General features: G+C 40.8%; 1 protein-coding gene across 2 annotated transcripts in view; it reads right to left on the reverse strand.

The window, feature by feature from the left end:
* Positions 1-1,216: 1,216 nt before the first annotated feature.
* Positions 1,217-22,273, reverse strand: part of themis2 (thymocyte selection associated family member 2) — a 151,483-nt gene continuing 130,426 nt past the window's right edge. For both annotated transcript variants that reach the window (XM_072246901.1, XM_072246900.1), the window contains exons 5-7: positions 16,831-16,984; positions 7,318-7,539; positions 1,217-1,753 (exon numbers count right to left, since the gene is read on the reverse strand). In XM_072246901.1, coding sequence (XP_072103002.1) covers positions 7,343-7,539; positions 16,831-16,984 — 351 coding nt within the window. In that variant the 3' untranslated portion in view covers positions 1,217-1,753; positions 7,318-7,342. The remainder of the gene's footprint in view (positions 1,754-7,317; positions 7,540-16,830; positions 16,985-22,273) is intronic.

The raw sequence follows: 22,273 nt of genomic DNA on the forward strand, positions 1-22,273 counted from the left end.
GGCTTGGTCCTGGGTCTGGCCTAGGTGGCCATCACGGGTCTAGGCGATGGAAATTAAAGGGCATTTCCCGGGCCGACTGCATGCCCCTTTTCCGAGGATACGGTTGTGCCTTTGGAAAGGGAGCATGCGGTCACGGCGGGCACATTTGGGGACTTCCGTGAGTGGTGCCCCCACCCCAGGTATTGACTGTTCTATAGCTGGTGGTAACCATATTTTAATTTGAGTATACTTACTGTATTGTAAATATTGATTGTCTGGTACCTTGTGTATGAGTTGTAAATAAACTTTTATAGTTTTGTAAAAAAAAAAGTGGGGAATTCTTCCAACGGCATTCCTCCCCTCCGTCCTCTACAGCTCCTACCAGGAGATCTGCAAACCAGACCACTGTCTGTCACCAAACTCTCTCCGGCCCACTTTCTCACGCTTCCACCATCCGGATAGGAATGTTGTGTCATCCATAGTTGAACAACAAGGCATCTTATCTCTAGCCGAAACCAAAACATTCTACCAACAGGAGACACTGCTTTTGCAGAAAGCTGCTGAAATGAAATACCTACAGTATATCAGTAGAAATCTTAACCAGGGCATTACACATACATGTAAATACTTCCTGCTGGATTTCAGCAAAAACAAAATAAAATGTAAGAGAATGGTGATGGAAACTATTTCAAAACAGTTATCATGGACAAACGGGCAAAACTGAGCAGATGCATTACAAAATGCTCTGCCTTTGTCTTTTGAATGGATGGTGCAAGTCATCCCAGGGCAAGTACCATTCATGTTTCTTTTAACTATCTTTTAAGGATAATGATGTATTACAAAGTATTCCTCTGACTCATGCATTTTTCCATTGAGAAGAAAAATGACACAATTGCTTTCCTGTGTAAGTGTGCTGTTAGCAAGACAGAGCAGAAGTAAATTCTTATCTTCAACCAAGGACACCTTTCATCATACCCTGTGGGATAGAACAGACATAGTAGTTCATAACTAGGCATCCATGTAGTGCTATGGACTATCAAGAGCAGGAGATATTGATAGTACTGTGCAAAAGTCTTAGGCACCCTAGGGTTGTGGGACAGGTGGCAGAAGAGTGCCAGAGTGGTGGCACAGGTGCAGACACACCCAGATCTGAGATACTAGGCAAGGTTATTTGGTTCCAAACAACTGGTTTATTGATCATTATAGAATGTCTTTCCGGTGTTTCCCACTCCCTCCCTTCTCCCTAACCTTGATTCCCCTCTCCCTGCCCCCTTTCCCTCTCTCAATCCACAATGGAGACCCCTATCAGAAACAGGAATATCATCATTCACACGTCATGAAATTTGTTTTTTTTTTGTGGCAGCAGTACAGTGCAATACATAAAATCACTATAGTACTGTGCAAAAGTCTTAAGCTCTATAATATATATGCCTATGACTTTTATACAATATTGTGATAAACAATTTTAGTACTAACAATCAAGCTGGGGGATCAACCGCGAAGGGCATGACTGAAAACTTGATGGTAAAGATGCAAACCAGGATGAGATAAGCGTCCTTGTTTCATTGCCATCCATATTGTAACACAGAAATGTTGAAATGGATAAATTTTTACATTGTCAAAATATACATTTCTATAGCTCTGGAAGTGAAAGTTGTTTTCTTTACTTCATCTTCAAAAAAATGTCTTTCCAAATTATTATTTATCATACTTTGGGTTCAGTCATTTCAGTGCAGTTTCTTCAGAAGCTGTTCATCCTCCAGTCCTCAGGCATCTGCAAAGGAATAAAAGTAATTTTCCAGTTTTAAAGTGAACTATTTAAACGTTGACCCAGATTGCAAAATGTCATAAACACGATTTATAATTCTATTTGTCATTCTGATGTCAGCTGAAAGCTGTTGTGACATTGATTACATTTTGATTTATCTTTTGTCAACTTTAATTCTGATAAGAACTTTGGTAAGTCAGAGTGGATTTGGTGTTTTTGTATTTAGCCAGTAACATCATGAAGGTTCCTACCCACACTCCTCATGGACTGTTTGTTCCAATTCCATCTGGGAGGAGGCTACATAGCATTCATGCCAGAACTACCAGGCTCAAGAACAGTTACTTTTCCCAAGCAGTAAGGCTTATTAACACCTCCCTCCACAACCCCCCACCACCACTACTTTATCATTTCCTCTCAGTCACCTTAGGCACAGTGTCACTTCATGGACACACAATCAATATACATATATAAGCTATCTTATGTAATTATACAGTATTAATTGTGTTTTTACATTGCGTTTTTTTGTGCTCCAAAAGATCAGGAGTAAGAATTACTAAGTTCTCCTTTACACTTGTATACTGGAAATGACATTAAACGATCTTGAATCTTCACAAGATTTTGGTTCTTTGCGGGAATGGGACCTGGTCTCAGGGCCTCATGACTGGCCACTTTTTGATATCCCTAGGACACAGGGGCTGGAAGACTAGCGTGCCTTCAGGGTGCCAGATTTTCGTGGCTCTGGAGACAGGCCGATTCTAGGACGGTGCCCCCGACTGAAGCATTGTGGGAGAACACGGAATATTGGGAGCAGCAGGTTTGCTGCCGTGGGATGTGTGTCCAGAAATCTGAGCCTTTCTGGGGATGACTCTCTGAGTGCAGAGCTCAGAAAAAGCAACACAACAGACTTTTAACATTGTAAATCAGCAAGTTGCTTATTATGACGTCCCTCTCGTGAAATGGGGAGACTTCTTTTTCCCTTTGCTTAGACTGTGTATAGATAATGAAGTATCAGTGGGACATGTTGCATGTTAAGAGGAAAATGAGTAAATAGCTTCTAGTAGGAATTTATCAACAAAATTCATAGAAAGACATTATTACTTCTGAACATTTTATATTTGATAAAGAGGTGGGGAGAAAGAGTGGGGCTGTCAGTTTTAATTAAAAACCCATACCATGGCTGTTGATAATTTGGTTCTTCAGTTAAGGACATCTCCAATCCATGGCTAGTCTGACCTAGCTGTGACTTCTAGTTACCCTCTAAAGTGGAACAACTGGTCACTCATTTCAGGAAACCATTTCTGATCAACACCAAATCGTTGCCTTGCCAATGAAATTCATGTAGAATGAAAAATAAAAAATGATTAAATTACAAGGATGCTTTGGAAGTTGCTTAACTCAGGTAAATACTTAGGGAATTGCTGTTGTTCCTCTCCGCTCCTTGTACTGCATCAGATGGCAACCTGCCATTTCTTTAGCATTTGTCTGTCGTTTTTTTTAAAAATATGAGGCCCAGTTGCTAGCTCAACGCTCAACCCAGCATGGATGAAAAGCGTGCAAGGAGCTGGTCGGATTTGAACCCAGGACCACTCGCCTCGAAGTCTGGTGTGGATGCCACTACACCACCAGCCAGCTAATTATGGAATAAAAATAGTCCATTTTGGTGTGCTTTATAGGTCATAGTTTGGGAAATTTCTGTAGTCACAGAGATGCAGGTAATAGGTGATAATATCGATGACCTTGTACTATTCATGGAAAAGAAGGGAACACCTTTAAAATGCATGTTAAAATGCTTCCTGAATGAGGCAGCCACCAGCTTAATCAGCAAAGGTTCTAGATTTGCTTCGGAGAAGTATATTGATTGTAACAACAACAACAATGGTAATTTTGGATAGGCAGGATCACACAAACCTAAATGGATTTCTTATGGGTGGAACGGGAAGAGGTAAAATGAAGATAGCTTGGGAGCATATGGAGAATGATCATTAACCTATCGGATAAGGTGGAGATGAAACATGGAATGGTGCACTTATCCCATAAAATGACAAGCATGACTTGGATTTATGAGGGTTCTCCTTGGTTTGGAGAGTGGATAAAATTAATTTAAAAGTTGCTTAATATGAGAAAAGGTCAAACAGACACAAGGTGGTGATGCCGCAGGGAGCTGATTTGACCTGTCCAAGGAAGAAAACATTTTAGGATGTTCTCATGAGAGGGATGGGGGAGAAAGTAAAATTTAGCTTTTAGACGGACACAGTAATGAATATGGAGCAACAAACAATCTGCAGGATAAATTCAGTGGGTACAGTAGGGGGAGGGAATTGTCAATGTTTGAAACTCTATCAAGGCTCTTCTGATGCAGTTTTGACTCAACGTGTCAACAATTCCTTTCCTCAATACAAATGCCAGCTGACATCATATCTGCAATAATAAATATGTTAACTTCTGCTTCATATCATATAATGAAAGGCATCCAAATGGTTGTTGTGATGCGTCTAGCATGGTAGTGTTGTGGGTAGTGCTTGTCACTCACTTTCAGCTTCCACCGCTGGCTAGCTGTCTCACGAGGAGAGATGAGTGTGCAAGTCTCTCCCTGCCAGTACATAACCTCTCCAATAGCAAGCCTCATGTGGTGCCTCCTTGCTGGTGACAAACAGAAGCCGAGCTCCTTTCGGACTTGGGCTGAACTACAGGGGATGGGGAGGAAGTCTGGCCCCTGCACACGTGGCACACAGGCCCACCAGTGTGTGGATGCCCCTTGGTGAACCAGATTTCCCAGCTGTGGGTAAATAGCCCCACTGCCTCGTGGGCAGCCTCGGGAGAGACCAAGGCTACGGGTGTAAACCCAGACAGCAAATCCAGAGTGGAGACCCTAAGACGGCTGGACGTCATTGAACATCCTTCCGGCAGCTCCTGCAGCCAAACGTATTGCTTCATAAGTTATCCTTTGGACTACACTGGTGAGGCCGAGAGGGTGATCTTGACGACTGGCCGTCTCAGGATCTCCATACCTTCCTCCCAGGCTTGTGATGATCATCATCACCCATTGTCCTTCAAGACAGACGGATACCAACCACCACATCACTCTAACAAGAAAATTGCCAGCGAGATGGACCTTGGCGAAGGTGAGGTCAGCGTAGAACAGGTTGATATGCTGGGACATGTCAACGTTAAGGAAAGGGATGTGCTGGAGCTTTTGAAAAACAACATTGGGTTCAGATTTATTTATCACATGTACATTGAAATATACAGTGAAATACACCATCTGCATTGTCAATCAATGCACTGGAGGATGTGCTGGGGCAGCTTGCACGTATAGCCACACATTCTGTGCCAACATAGCATGTCCACAATGCTCCTGTGCTGTGTTGTACAGTTCTAAGTTCTAAATGCTTTAATATCCAGGTTTTCTATCAATGGGGGATCTTTCAATCTGCAATTATAACAGAATTCCAGTGTGACAAAAGGCAAATAAAATTTCTACTGTATAATTTTTAAAAAGCTGATTCAAAGATCGTATAATTTATACAACCTTGAGTTTTGTCTGCTTACAGGCAGCCACAAAGCAAGAAACCCAAAAGAACCCAATTTAAAAAATGAAAATAAAGACCATAACCAAATGCGCAGAGAAAAAGAAAAAAAATGTTGAGGGCATTTTGAATGAATTTTAATTTTAAAAATAGTGTAAACGAGAATTTTTCTCTTAATGTTATGAATCTGATAACATTGAATTTTGAAACTGAATAATTTCTATAATTACAGGAATATATCATAGCTTTGTAGTATTTCTCTAGAACTTCATTAAGCAATATGTGCAATAATGGTTTTATCAGCCAACAAAATAGCAACTTTCTAATTTCGATCATCGTTAATCAGTATTTCTTTGGACTAATTGATATTGGCTAATCTGTATGCATGCATTAACAATTTATTTTGCATCTAATGGGACTAAAATTGCATGCTAAAATTTTGCTGCTGCTAATCCCATAATATATTTGAATTTGATTTGAATTTCTTATTATGTACTTGGCACGAGTAAGAGGATGGTTAATATTCTATAGCTAATTTCATCTGATCTTTGTGACCATTTGGCGAATGGATTTTTAGTGAATTATGTGTGAGAGTTAAGATTTCTCTGTTTTTTTAAACTTCCTAATCCTAAACGGTGAAATTGAACCAGGTTGTTGGTGCTCTAATAGCATTATGCTAACCCCTGTGTTAACCACACTATGTCAAGGATAGAATTTAAGTTTTCATTCTATGCTTTCCCCATTCTCTGCCTATTCCTAACCCTACAAGTTTGAAATGTAGTACCTTATTACATCAAAGCTCTTTTGTTACCCTATTTTCAATGATACTCCTAATTTTCACCTGCAGGTACTAATACTTGTCAAAATTGAATTGACTCATGTGAAGTATTACCTTATTTTGACCGCACAAGTCAATGATGACTTTCAGTCAAACAATCAACACTTCTTTCCTTCTTCCAGCAAGTGGCTACCTTCTGCACATGGACTTCTGTAATTTTGCTAGGCTGCATTCACATGATCTCCCAACCTCCAAGAAGAGGGGATTTGAGTGCATTGGATCACTACTACCTGCAGGTTGCTAAGCCGATCCTCCTGACTTGGATACATATTACTATTTCTTCATTATCACTGGAACCCTGGAACGTTTTTTTTTCTCCCCTAGTCATATTTTTCAGCATTCCTAAGGGGTGGATCGCCACTACCTTCTCAAAATGGTCGATAAAAAGCCGGTCTTGCCAGCAGTGCCCTGATTCTGAAAAAGTGAATAGCATTAAAAAATAACAATGGCATGTACTTGTATGTATTTTTCTCTAGCCTCTGTAGCGTACAACCAAATTGCATGAAAATAGACCGTGCATTTTTGATTCAATATAGGTCTGCACCCCAGACATTGTGCATCCATGCTAAAGGTAGAAAGTGGTAACAACAATCAGATTATCGAACATTACTGGAGACAGAAAGATTTTGGCTCAACAACTATTTTTTGTCACAAATTATAGTAATATTGAAACAGCGAGCTACTGGTCTCCCTCTCTCATTGGTGCAGTAGCGATCTCTCTCTCCCTTGCTGGTGAGAGAGCCTGTCTGAGATACCAAAGTGTTGGGTTATGGACTGTAGTTCTTGAAGGACTCTAGATCAAAGCCCCTTTGAGGGGTTTTGGCTGTTCGCTGTTGCTTGCATGGTGGGAGGTGGTGGATGGTGCCTTTGCTGGTGTAAGTGCAGAGCGGAGGTGGAGGGAAAGGGGAAGGGTCAATACTTTTGCTGTTTATACGTGGGAGGGGAACTTCGGGGTTCTGATGTTTCTGTTATTCATTCTTTGGGGCTCTTTTCTGTTTCACAGAGGTCTTCGAAGAGCAAGAATTCCAGGTTATATACATTCTCTGATATTAAATTGAACCATTTGAAGTTACACAACCAAGCCTCTTTTGGCTTCCTCTACCAAATCAGATTGAATATTAGTTTGTTTCTTTCCCAATTACTGATAGCTCTATACATTCAAGTATTTATATATTGTATATTCAAATTATTCTTTATGCACTCACCCCTAGGTTGCTCATTTTTCAAAAGCTATGGTGTCCATATTCTCATTGCCTGTAGAGCTGCTACGCTGATTTCTTCTACCTGTTCATAGTCATGGTCATCATCAACGTCCAACTCTTCTGTCATTTCATTGGAAGGAATCTGTCTTGCTTTATATAAAGCCCTTGGAGCAACTTCGTCCAAACTTTCATAATCATGGCTAGATTTGCGACTTAATTTCTCTGCTGTTTCATTGGAAGGAACCGGATAACAAAGAGTTAGAGATTAGAACTTTAGACAATTGTACATAACACTGGACAAAGATTTTGCTTCCTGAATACTTTTGGGTGCACCTTATGGATTTTGGGAAGCTGATCATGAAAATCATCATGTAAGTTCCTCATCATGCACCATTTTTTGAAATCGCCTATATTTATAATTTAAATTCATCATTCAGGTCAGAATAACTGTTGCCAAGATAAGGAAGGCATTTTTGTTGGTCCACACATTGAACAGGTTATTAATGTTCGAAGAACTTATAGCGGGACTGGAGAAAATTGCAAGGAAGGCATTCAAGGCACTTCTTGAAAATTTTCTTGGCAGCTGCAGAGCACTAAACCATATGAAGCTGGTTGACAACATGCTTCAAGCATACAAAACCATGAAATGCAACATGTCACTAAAGATTCATTTTCTGCATTCCTGTTTAGATTTCTTTCTTGTGAATCTTGGCGTTGTCAGTGACGAGTGTGGTGAAAGGTTTCACCAGGACATTGCGGTCATGAAGAAACGGTATCAGGGCAACTGGAATCCATCAATGCTAGCTGATTATTGTTGGAGAATTAAGCAAGGCGCCTCAATCATAGAGTACAAATGAAAATCATCAACAAAACATGCTTAGCTTAGTTGAACTATTGTAAAACGTCAGCACTGTTATGCAATTAAACACATTACATTTGATAGAAGTTAATTTCTTGTTTCTCCAAATTCTTACATGATGCAGGTAGTCAGAAATTACATTTGTGTTCAGCTTCAAGGGGTCTATCATAAACAAAAAAAATTCTGAGGAAGCAAATTCAAAAAAAATTGCTGTCCAGTGTAATCAGAGTATCCTGAAAGACCATAAATTTTCTGCTAATTCCCGGTGTTAAATTACTTCCCTTATGCTTCCAAGCATAAAAGAGCAAGCTGCTGTACATGTTGTTCACATTTCTATGTGAAGATCATCTTGGCTGCAGTCGCAAATTTGCCTTCTGTTGGTTGGGACCTATGCTCTTTTAGTGTTTGAACAGCACGTCATGTCTATACTGTTTGCCATCTTAAAGAGTTCTGTGGGGGTAATTTCTTTCCAGTTCTGAAGGCTTAGGTTTCTCCATATTCTTCTGGCTTCTTCATTCCTGTATCTGATCACATAGTTATTATGTGCACTGTCTCCAATTACCTGTTATCTCCATGCAAGGCTCTAGCACTGCCATGAAGAGACATTGTGACTAGAATGTCAAGAATCGTTCCCTTTGATGCATATTCGGTATTAATAATAAGTACTTTACTGATCCCAAGTGGGAAATTTTATTACAATGTTTAAAAACACACTTAGCAGTGTGCTAATACTATAGTACACACTTAGCAGTGTACTAATACTATAGTACAGAATAATAATATACACGATAATCATTTACAAATGTGCAATAATGTACAAAATAATAAAACAGCAACTATTGTACTATGATGCATGTTCTCTTTCTGCAGGGAGATGAACTGTTGTATAAGCTTATTGCATTTGGTAGGAAAGATTTTCTGTAACAATCCTTGTGACAGCGGAGCTGAATAAGTTCAATTAAACCATATAATTGAACAGACCATTTGTTCTGATGGTTGGTTGTTACTCCACAGTGGTTTATGTTGACTCTACTAGGACCTCTTTTTGACTTCAAACAAAAACATTCTTCAAGTACATATCTCACTCATTTTTATTTCTTTCCAACTTGTTTACCTGGTTCAATTGGTCATATCATTTGCAGACTGAGCTTCCTCTGCATTCATAGCCCTCATTTATTGCTTCTTTTCTGGCCCAAGTATTTGGATTACATTCCTAACGTTTACCTTAAAAGCAAAAAGCTGCGAGAGATAATTGTAAGGGAATTGGCCCAATCAGGAATCAAACTCAGGTCACTGGTACTGCTGAGGATTGTGAGTAAACCCAATTGCAGAAACCACGATACAGGCACGAGTTGATGTGCAAATTCAAAAGCAAGCTTTACTTTCTTTTAGCCAAGGTGGGCAAAAGAGGCAACTAGTCCAACTCAAAAGTGCAGTGATCCAAACTCAAGTTCAATAATCCCAACAATAATTCTTTTGTTACTTTCAATTAAGGCCTTACTTAAAAGGTAAGCTGGGTCAAACAATGTTTTTGCCAAAACCTAATGAAATTGAAATTTTAATTCAAAAAGGGAAAATTAAAAAATTTATTTCTTGTATGTATAATTTGATTCAAGAACAGACAATTAAACAAGGAACCCATAAGTCAAAGCAAAAATGGGAAACAGATCTGAATATTAATATTGATGAAACAAATTGGTCAAGACTCTGTCTTGACAGTATGACAAATACAATAAATGTTCAACTTAGATTAGTACAACATAATTTTTTTTACACCAATTATATATTACACCACAAAAAATAAATAGATTAAATTCAAATCTATCCGATAAATGTTTTCGGTGTAATCAAGAAATTGGTACTTTTTTACATTCTACTTGGTCTTGTTTTAAAATTCAACCCTTTTGGATAAATTTAAGAGTCTTGTTGGAACAAATTACTGGAACTCAACTTCCACATAACCCTGTATTATTTCTATTAGGTGATATTGAAGGGATAAAGCCGAAACTTAAATTGAATAAATATCAGAAAGAATTTATAAAAATTGCATTGGCAGTAGCTAAGAAGACTATAGCAGTTACTTGGAAATCTGATTCGTATTTAAGTATGGATCGTTGGAATAATGAAATGGCTAGTTCTATTCCACTCGAAAAAATTACTTATAATTTAAGAGATAAATATGTAACATTTTTGAATATTTGGCGCCCTTATTTACAAAAGATAGGATGGCATATTTAAGTGCTCCGATAAAGACCTTGGTCCCTTGGGGAAAGTAACGAATAATTATACCAAATTTATTTTGAATCCCGTGGAGCATGTGGAAACCTTCCAACACCCAGGCAGTTCTTTTTTTTTTTCTCTTTTCTTTCTTTTTAGGTAGGACTATATATGGGGGGGGGAGGGTTAAGGGGAGGGGGGGAGGGTAGATTTTATCTTTTCATGTATTCTTTTTGAAAACTCAATAAAAATTATATTACAAAAAAAAGTTCAATAATCCAAGATCTTGATGCACAAATCGGATCCAGAAATGGCAGGCAGTAAGCAGAGATGAAAAAAAACACACAGTGTAAAGACTCTCCCCCCCCAAAAAAAAAACCTGGAGGCTCTTTCTACTTACAAAATCACACTTTAAGACAAAGCGAAGTATGGGAATAGGAGGCAGGGTTTAAATACACAGACATTAATTGGGAACATGGACAGTCAATGATCAATAACAAGAAAGTCCAATAACTTTTGAAAAAAAATCTGAGGGATCTAGGTCTGCCCCTGCTGGCCAACCCTGGAATAGATTGGAGTCCTAACAGACAATTATGTATTCATTAACTGCTAGAGCTTTGAGTCATAGAGTTATCCAGCATGGAAACAAACCCTTCGGCCCAACTCATCTGACTATGCCTGCCTGAGATAGTCCCATTTACTTGCTCATATCCCTCGTCTCAATCTTTCCTGCAACACACGTAAAAGTTGCTGGTGAACACAGCAGGCCAGGCAGCATCTCTAGGAAGAGGTACAGTCGATGTTTCGGGCTGAGAGAAGAGCTAGTAAGAGATTTGAAAGTGGGGAGGGGGAGGGGGAGATCCGAAATGATAGGAGAAGACAGGAGGGGGAGGGATGGAGCCAAGAGCTGGACAGGTGATTGGCAAAAGGGATATGAGAGGATCATGGGACAGGAGGCCCAGGGGGAAGGAAAAGGGGGAGGGGAAAACCCAGAGGATGGGCAAGGGGTATAGTGAGAGGGACAGAGGGAGAAAAAGGAGAGAGAGAGAAAAAGGAGAGAGAGAAAAAGAAAGTGTGTATATAAATAAATAAATAAATAAATAAATAACGGAAGGGGTACGAGGGGGAGGTGGGGCATTAGCGGAAGTTAGAGAAGTCAATGCTCATGCCATCAGGTTGGAGGCTACCCAGACGGAATATAAGGTGTTGTTCCTCCAACCTGAGTGTGGCTTCATCTTTACAGTAGAGAAGGCCGTGGATAGACGTATCAGAATGGGAATGGGACGTGGAATTAAAATGTGTGGCCACTGGGAGATCCTGCTTTCCAATCTTTCCTATCTGTTTACATGTCCAAATATCTTTTAAGCATTGTAATTGTACCTTCCTCTACTACTTCCTCTGGCAGCTCATTCTCCCTACTTAGGGTAAAAGACTGTAACCATTCACTTTTAACTACGTTATTCATGATTATCCCTTGTGGAAATATATCTGCAACCCTGAAGTCCTCAGGGATCTGTAATTTTTACAAAATCTAATGTGACAAAATGGAACCTGTGAGATCCTAGGGTGCTTTGCATGTCTGTGTGTGCTTTATGACAGGAGATGTGTGTGCTTTATGGTGGTTTGGGGGGGGTGTTCTGACAACAGAGTAAAACAGGACACAACTGCTAAAGAAACTTCAAAGCGCATATGTCAGGAACTAGAAAAGGATGCCGATGATGATGCAGATAATGGAGGAATGTTATGGAATGAAACAACCTAATTATTGTTCTCTGTTAAATGTATAGAAGTGCTCTGTTTAAGGCTGAAGCTATTCTCCAACAACACTGTATGGAGAGGCTTCCCTTGTAAGTAATATAATGTGCTTTAATTTGATCTATTCTGAATCTGTTGTAGTTTGTTACTGTATATTGGTAGACCTAGCTGAATATCAGGGGATAAAAATCCTAGTTTATCAAATCTCTTCTGTTAACTTCCCCCAACCCAGTCCCAGTAACATCCTAGTGAATCTTCTCTGCACCCTTTCCAGCTTAATGGCATCCTTCCCATAGCTAGAAGAACAAGATCGGCATGCAGTACTTCAAGTGTGGTCCCACCAATGTTGTGTCCCAACTCTTGTAGTCAGTGTTCTCTCTCATAAAGGCAAGCATGCCTAACACTGCCTTTCCTCGCCTTGTTTCTCTGTGTAGCACTTCTGAAGAATTATGTACTTGTACTCCTAGGTCACTCTGTTTTACAAGACATACTAAATAAGAATACAAAGGAGAGTAGGCAAGATAGAAAGTCAGGGTGAAAGATGATATATTTAAGGGGAATCTTAGGGGAAACTTCTTCACTTAGAGGGTGGTGCAAGTGTAGAACCAGCTACCAGTGGAAGTGGTAGATGCAGGTTCAATTATAAAATATAAGAGAAATTTGGACAGAGAGGCACAGAGGGCCATGGTGCAGGTAGATAGGACTAGGCAGATGATCAGCTGGTATAGGTTAGATCAGCTGGAAGGGCTTGTTTGATTTTTCAGATTTGTTTCGGATGACTCTAACTTAATCTTGAATTTTGGGCAAAGAAAATAACATTTATCATTTGTTATCAGGAATAGAAGTCAAAACTCCATCAGGGCAAGAGCCATTGAGAAGAACATCTTACCTGCAGATGGGGGAGTACGCAAGATGGAGGTTTAGGATGAAAGGTGATATATTTAAGGGAATATGAGGGAAAACTTCTTCACTTAGAGGGTAGTGCAAGTGTAGAATGAACTGCCAGCGAAGGTGATAGGTGCGGTTCAATTATAACATTTAAGAGAAATTTGGATAGAGGGGTACAGAGGGTCATGGTCCAGGCGCAGGTAGGTGGGATTAGGCAGAAGGCCAGCAGCCAGGAAATAAATCGGCCAGAAGGGCCTGTTACTATGCTGTTGTGCTCTATGTCTCTATGATAACTAATCTTGAAAACTGTCAGATTTGTCCTCAATTTGAATATTCAGATTACACTAAATTAAATTTAAGCATGAGTTTCAGGAAAGGAAATGCAAGTATTCACGGAAATGATAACATTTATCATTCGTTATTAGGAATAGAAGTCAAACTGCCATCAGGGCAAGAGCCATTGAAAAGAATATAAGATCATAACATATAGGAGCAGAATTAGGCAATTTGGCCCATTGAGTCTGCTCCACCATTTCATCTCATGAAGAACATGAAGAATTTTCCTCTCATGAAGAACATCTTACCTGCAGTTATATAGGAACTTCTGAGGATACTTAGCCAAGATGCTAGCACATAAGAGAATGTTTGGAGTTGCATTTACACAGTGCTTTTATTGAAGTTTGATCTTCCATAAAACACTGCAAACAATGAATGTTTTTAAAAGTATAGCGACTGTTACAGTGTAGGAACTGTAGCATCCAACTGAGATTGTGAAGTAGATTAACAGGCTATTTGCTTTTGGTTTTGTCTGAAGTCTAAACACTGCCCAGGGCTTTGGCATCGTTTCACTGAACTTTAAATTATACTTTTGATTTCTATTATTCATTTGAGAGTATAAGGGGAGTCTCAATATAACCTCTTGTCTGAAGATATCTTCAAAAGAGGAGCACTCTCAGTACCATCTTAGATTACATGATGGTATGAACCCATGATTTTGATCAAGATACAACTGTATTACTACAGAGGTAAATGTGATATTGTGTTCTCCGATATTGAATGAGATACATGTAAACCCTTCAGTGACTTGGAGATCTTGAGTGCTAATCTAACTGATAGGATTGAAAGTGAAAGAGCCTAATGTGTCACTCAATTTGATCAGCTAAGTGACAACGTGTTTTGAAAGTAGGAGGACATTTTGATCGGTCATTTATCCTGCCCTCCAAGAGGACCACAACCTCGTCGTAGGGTTTGGAGGCTTGTGTACCTCAGTGACCCGGAGAGCTATGTTGGCTGGAGTCAGGGCTCTATGCTTTGGCTCTTGGTAGGGTCACCCATGCCATACAGGTCAAAGGGTAGAAGCCAAGAGTGGTTCACCGGTCCTCCAGGTTCGGGGGTTCAGCTCAGGGTCAAGAACCCTGACTGGTCAAAAAAAACAAAGAGCAATGAAGAACCCTTCTATACAGATAGAGGATCTTCCCTGCTGCCCTAAATGCTAGTGGCGTAGCGAGCAGTAAGTTTATCCTGTGGTACTAACACAGGGACATGTATAACAGGTGGAAGTTCATATTTAGTCTGTGTAGAAATAGAATAGTGCGGTAGAATAGAATATGGTGGAAATTCTAAAATAACTGCTTGGAATTCTGGTTAGATTCCAGCATGGAGCTCTAAATTTAGCTGGACACATTCCTGCAGGAATGATGTTTTTAGCCTTCAAAGATATCAAAGGCCAAATATGTCAGCTGGAGCCAAAAAGAGAGTAAATTATGAGAATAATTTTCGGCAGTTTGGCCACCCCTTGAATAGAGACGATTAAGGACTGATTATGAAGTTTAGATCAGTGATAAGGTGTAATAGAAACCCAACAAGTAGGCAGTTCTTCCAAGAGAACATAATCTTTAAACTGGACTTAAGCCGTGCAGGGTAATCAGGAAGCATTTCTTTACAGGTCAGGCCAAGACCCTTCGGCAGGACTGGAGAGAAAATGATGAGGAGTAGATTTAAAAGGTGGGGGAGGGGAGAGAGAAACACGAGGTGGTACCGGGAGGGGTAGAGATGAAATAACAGCTGGGAGGTTGATTGGTGAGAGAGAGTCAGGGCTGGAGAAGGGGAGTCCGCTAGAAGGGAACAGAAGGCCATGGAAGAAAGAAAAGGGGGGAGGAGCACCAGAGGGAGGCAATGGGTGGACAAGGAGATAAAGTGAGAGAGGGCAAAGGGGATAGGAAATGGTGAAGGGAGGGGCCATTACTGGAAGCTTGAGAAATCGATGTTCATACTATCAGGTTGGAAGCTACCCAGACGGAATATAAGGTGTTGTTCATCCAACCCAAGTGTGGCCTCATCGCCACAGTAGAGGAGGATGTGGAATGAAGCAGACCCAGATGAAAAACAGAGCAGATACGTTCTCATTAAATGGCAGAGTAGTCTTATGGTTCTAAATGATTTAGTCGTCTTGCAATATTTATTGTTCTGGAAAATAATTGGTGACTGATGATTCTGAGCTTTGAGCACAGAGGGGCTCTGTTCATAAAAAATTAAAGAAACTGCTTGGCTGTACGTAGGTCATTCTAAGAACTGTTGAATAGGAAACAGGTCATGCTTATGTAGACTTCTTTTAATGATCAGTGGAAACAATTGGCACAGACAGAGTAGACAGTGAGAAACTTCTTTCCCAGGCAAGACCAGAGAGCATAGGGTGAGGAGTGCAAGATCTCTGCTTATTTCTGATCCTTAAGGTTCTTCCGGGAGCCAGGAATGTCGAGCAGCCTTAATTCCAAGATTACAGTTTACTTTAGAGTATAAACATACAAGTACGAAGCAAAATAAGAGAGCTGAGAAATGATGCTAAGAGGTGTATCGATGCAGACAAAGGAATAAAGAAGCTAAGATGGTGCCACTGGAAAATTCTATCATTGTTATAGAGAAGGCAAGTCATTCCTTAGATAGGAATAAACTAGTTAATAGGCTACATAATTAAAACAATTGCATCATGTGTGTAATGTGCTAATACTTAGCCAATGAAAAATGAGGAAGGTGTTAAACAAGAGAAAATGTGCTGATGCTGGAACACAAAGACAAAGACACATGCACATGCATACAAAATGATCAGGATGAAGAACCTCAGCTTGCAACTTCAACTGTTTACTCTTTTCAATAGGTGCTGTGTCTGGCCTACTGAGTACCTCCAGCATTCTGTCTGTGTGTTGTTAAGGTGACAAATCGTTAGTTTAGCTGCTATACCACTTTCTGCCAGTGAGTGCGAAAAATACATGAGTTTGTTAAAAAGTACAAACCATATAAAAAGCATTATCAGAAAACAAAAGTGGTTTCTAACAAGAGTAAGATGTTTAGAGGGTATCCGAGGAAGAATTTTTTTTCCATCCCCAGACTGGTTGGCATCTGGGATGCTTGGTGCGAGTGACGGAGGCAGAGACTCTCACATCACTGAAGCAACATCTGAATGCGTACTTGAATTGCCGAGACATAGTAGGCTGCAGATCAAATGCTGGTCAGTGAAATTGGTATAGGTAACTGGTGGACAGCATAGATATAGTGGGCTGAAAGGCTTGTTTCTGTGAAGTATGACTGACAAGTATGATACATTTGACAAAGTCATGATAAGCAGTGACTGGCACAAGTGACAATTAATCATTGCCATCACAAGCTAACAGAGAAATTTATCAACAAACTATTTATGCAGCCAGCAAACTGAATGAATCAGTTTGATATTAATTTGCTCTGCATAAAATCAGCCATCTTTTCCCAATTCAAACCAATAAAAGTATCACTTTTCAGCTTACCTTCAGGAAGTTCAGGAGTTTTCTTTTTTTCCCTTTTTTGGGCTTTTGTGTATTCATTAGGAGTAGCTTCTGCATGTTGCTTGGAAAGGAGTTTTCCTGATGGCAATGTCTTGCTCTTGGTGGCAGTGTTAGATTTTGGAGAGACATGTGTTCTCTTTAACAAAATAAAAGAGTCATTTTTTAGACATATTCATTGTTCTACACACTTTTCATCCCACATTGCACTGCATACCTCAAATTCCAAATCCTGGCTCACGTATACACCTACTGCTCCTCAAGTATCTGAACCCAAACCTGGTTTTTGGCTATGTATATATCTACACGCGGATAACTCAACCATGCTCCACACCTGTATATTTCAATGTCAACCACTTGTGAGTAAAGAGGGCAAGAGGTCCTGATTCATTTTTACCTACACATTCTTTCTTTGATTTGGATTATTCTATGGTGTTCAGAATCAGAATCAGGTTTAATATCACCGACGTATGTTGTGAAATTTGTTGTCTTTGCAGCAGCAGTACAATGCAATACATAATATTCGATAAAGACATGAATTACAATAAGTGTACATTTATATGTGTGTGGGCACGTGGCCAAGTGGTTAAGGCATTGGACTAGCGACCTGAAGGTCGTGAGTTCGAGCCCCAGCCGAGGCAAAGTGCTGTGTCCTTGAGCAAGGCACTTAATCACACATTGCTCTGCGGCGACACTGGTGCCAAGCTGTATGGGTCCTAATGCCCTTCCCTTGGGCAACATTGGTGTCGTGGAGAGGGGAGACTTGCAGCATGGGCAACTGCTGGTCTTCCATACAACCTTGCCCAAGCCTGCGCCCTGGAGAGTGAAGACTTTGCAGGCGCGGATCCATGGTCTCGCAAGACATTTATATGTGAAACATCCTGGTTTCCTTGGCTGTAAGGTCTAGGGAAGACACACTCTCCGATCTCACCAAACTCGTGAGATTAAGACGGCTCTCCCACCCCAAACGCCGGTTTCTGTGGATGCTGTGTAATTTGCTACCCTGTTACAAATTAGTGCCGTGAAATAACAGTCAACACACTGCATACGATTAAAGGAATTATATTTATGAATCTTATCTTAACTAAAGGGTTAGTAAAGAATAACAAAAAGGAAAGGGCCCATTCTAATCAAACAGTCAAATGTGCACAAGTTGGAGCTCATCTTGAACTTCTCCATCACTCACGCGCTGTATTCCGTCTTGGTAGCCTCCAACCTGATGGCATGAATATCCATTTCTCCTTCTGGTAAAAAAAATACTGTCCTCCACCCTTTTTCTATTCCCCACTCTGGCCTTTTATTTCTTCTCACCTGCCTATCACTTCCCCATTGCTCCCTTCGTACTCCCCTTTCTCCTAGGGAACACTGGGGGGGGGGGCTTCTTCACACAGAGAGTGGTGGGAGTATGGAATGAGCTGCCAGACGAGGTGGTAAATGCGGGTTCTTTTTTAACATTTAAGAATAAATTGGACAGATACATGGATGGGAGGTGTATGGAGGGATATGGTCCGTGTGCAGGTCAGTGGGACTAGGCAGAAAATGGTTCGGCACAGCCAAGAGGGGCCAAAAGGCCTGTTTCTGTGCTGTAGTTTTTCTATGGTTTCTATCTTCTGTTGGGGTATGAGGCAGCATTCCAGACTCAATTTGGAATTCTAGAACTTTAGATAACATGTTCATAAAGGACCCATTTCTATCAGCCATCTATTTCCCCCTGGTGTTCTGGGCATATCTCAGTATGCCTAAGCCACATAAACAACACATTACACAGCCATTGTCATTGCCATCTGTCACATGACTGAACTTTATCTGTCATGAACCCTTCCAACCAGCAAGGGGCGCCAGGTAGCAGCAGATCTTGACACACGTGAACGTCAATTACTTGACTTTATTAGAGTTGCTTAATGATGTTTCCACAACCAATGATCTCAATTTAAGGACTCTTTATCTCATGTTCTCGTTATTTACTGCTATATATTTGTATTTGCATAGTTTGTTGTCCTCTGCACTCTGGTTGATCTTTCATTATCCTGTTATAGTTACTATTCTGTGGATTTGCTGAGTATGCCCACAGATAAATGAATCTTCGTGTTGTATATGGTGACATATAGTTTTTGATAATAAAATTTACTTTGAACTTTAATGGCTACTTTTATCATTAAGCTAACACTGTGTTTTTTGTGTTGCTCACTCTCGTTCTTAAGTGATTACTTTTCAATTTCGACCCACACGGGTTTCCTGGGTTTTATGTTCTGCTTAAGGTTATTCTGGGCCAGTACTGATCGCTGACTCCTGGATTTGAGTTCTGTGTGCTCGAGTCCCAAGTAAGTGAGCTCCTAGTTTGATTCTTCCCTGTATTATTCTCCAAATAAATCTTCATTGTTAAGTTCTACTATCGGGTCCTGAGTTTATTCTGCACCTGGGTCTGCTCGTCCGCAGATCTTTGTTCCGCTCACACTTTCCTGCTAATTAGACTAAATTACTTCTCTCTTTCTCAGTTCTGATGAAGAGTCCCTCATCTGAAACACGAAATGCCGCCTAACCTGCTAAACTTTCCAATACTTCACACTTTCTGTTTTTGTATCAAGTTGGCTCAGGTTTTTTTAAAAATATCCTACCTCTATAAGCTAGCCTGCTGGGCAAATCCCATCACCCTACTGTTGACAAGATCTAACACTGATCAAAGCAACACACACAAAATGCTGGAGGAACTCAGCAGGACAGGCAGCATCTATGGATGTGAATAAACAGTCGACGTTTCGGGCCAAAACCCTTCATCGTGACTGATCAAGATGACCAAGGAGCTTAATGTATTTTGACACATCCAATTACAGGCATTCTTCCCCCTCCCCCATACACACTTTTTCCCCATCTTCTTATCTACTGAAAACTAACTTTCTCTCTCTCCCCCTCTCCCTCTCCAGAGCAGTTACAGCCTGGAGCGGATCAGACACCCTCAAACTGAATGGTACAGGAGTATTGAAAGGCTACTCCTACTTCTGTTTCACAAACAGGAGAAAATGTGCAGATGCTGGAAATCCGAGCGATGCACACAAAATGCTGGAGGAACTCAGCAGGCCAGGCAGTATCTATGGAAAAAACATTTCAGACAGAGACCCCTTGCCAGCACTGGAGGCAAAAAACGCTGAGGAGTAGATCTATTGTAGTTGTAAAATAGTTAAATTAAATAAGTAGTGTAACACTCACAACACGCTGGAGGAACTCAGCAGGTCGGGCAGCATCCGTGGAAACGATCAGTCAACGTTTTGGGCCGGAACCCTTCGTCAGGGTTCCGGCCTGAAACGTTGACTGATCGTTTCCACGGATGCTGTCTGACCTGCTGAGTTCCTCCAGCGTGTTGTGAGTGTTGCTTTGACCCCAGCATCTGCAGAGTATTTTGTGTTTTAAATAAGTAGCGTAAACATTAGAAATAAAAAAAGTAGTGAGTTAGTGTTCACGGGTTCAATGTCCACTCAGAAATCGGATGGCCGAGGCGAAGAAGCTGTCCCTGGATCATTTGAGTGTGTGCCTTATGGATTCTGTATCTCCTTCTTGATGTTAACAATGAGAAGAGGGCTTGTCTTGGGTGATGGGGATCCTTAATGATGGACGCCGCCTTTTTGAGGCACTGCTCCTTGAAGATGTCCTGGATACTACGGAGGTTATGATGGAGCTGACTAGGTTTACAATTCTCCGCAGCTTACTTTGACCCTGCGCAGTAGCACACCCCCTGTCCCCTGCATACCAGATTGTGATGCAGCCAGTTAGAACGCTCCCCGCGGTACATCTGTAGAAACAAGGCTGCAGAATGAAGGAGGATAAGATCTGCATAAAGAAGAAAGAGGGAGAGTAAATAAAGGACAATTGAAGAAGTGAGAGACAGAGGCATAACCTTGAAAGAGAGAAATGGGAATGCAGGAAGAAAGGCTAGATATTATTTTGCATGCCACTGATGAAACTGTTGCTGTCTAATCAAATACAAAAAAACTTGAGCCTCTGACGGCTATGCTGACGGAGGAGTGGTTAATAGTCACTTTGAGTAGCACAAACATTCACCAAAATAGTTTGTGGTCAGTCCTTTGTCCCGTAAGTTTCACAAGATGGAGAGACCTCTCTACCAAAGGAGGTGTAAGACACTCCTTCCCTCTGCTAGCCTGCAGGTCTCCCTCAGGTAAGGTGTAGCACCTGCTCAGCCCCCCGATCAGGGTCGCGTGACCATGGGAGCAAGTGGTGGATGGTCGTATGAGCAGCCGATGCACATCACAAGTCCTGGTTATGCGACCACTGACACCGGGCAGACAATCTCTGAAGAGTATTGATAATGGCTGGAGCGGGAGGGAGGGTGGTGTCACTCGACTTGTAAAGACACTGCCCAGAGAACGACAATGGCAAACCACTTCTGTAGAAAAATTTGCCAAGAACAATCACAGTCATGGAAAGGCCATGATCACCCACGTCATACGACACGGCGCATAATGATGATGTCATATGACATGGCACATAATGACGATGCTTCCATAGCTTTTTTAAAAGTAATCACCCTTTTTTGTAGTTTGAGTAGGATTTACCAACATAATTTACCTGCCTTTAAGAACAAAGGAAAATCTTTATACAGAATCTGAACCTTTCTCTTTGCCCTGTTCATCCTTTCAACTAAATCATCCTAGGCGCACACAATGTTTCTAGGTACCTCCAGTGAAATAAAGAAACCAAAAAAAACCACTCACAGACGTTAATAGGAATCAGTGAAACCTTAGTACAAAAGTGAAATTCAAAGGACACTGGAAACTAATTATCCTATTATAAGAAATTTACTGCGGGTATTAAGACCGTACATCAAGAAAGCAGCATCCAGCGCTAAAGATCCTCACCATCCGAGGCTTCCCCTCTTCTCATTATGACCAAAGAGGAGGTACAAGAGCCTGAAGACCCACATTCAACGATTCAGGAACAGCTTCTACCCCCACCCCTCATGAGGCTTCTGAGCAGTCCATGGATACTGCTGTGCTCTTCATTTTTAAGGCTTTACGTAATTTATCTTTGTGCACTGCTGCTCCAAAGCAACAGATTTCATGTCGTGCAAGGCAGTGGTGATAAATCTGATCCAGGTCCTAACCAGCAGCATCTTGAGATAAATTGAACCACAAAGACATTACAGACATTGTTAGACAGGCTCCGGTAACCAAGAATAAAAGTTGCACTACCATGGAGTTAGCAGCAGAGGGCGTAACTGTCTTAAGAAATCCATTACGTTTTGGCAAGTGAAATTGGTAATAAAGTGACCCTCTTGAACTTTGAGCCAAGCAAATATAAAGGGAAAAAATGGGCGTGGTTTCATACATCTTTGGTATGTTTAGCTGGAATCACATTCAATCCTAACCTCTCCTAAGGCACAATTTCACCAGAATTATTAAGCTTGAGCAATTTACAT

This window comes from Mobula birostris, chromosome 29, assembly GCF_030028105.1.
Source record: "Mobula birostris isolate sMobBir1 chromosome 29, sMobBir1.hap1, whole genome shotgun sequence".
Taxonomy (NCBI): Eukaryota; Metazoa; Chordata; class Chondrichthyes; order Myliobatiformes; family Myliobatidae; genus Mobula; species Mobula birostris.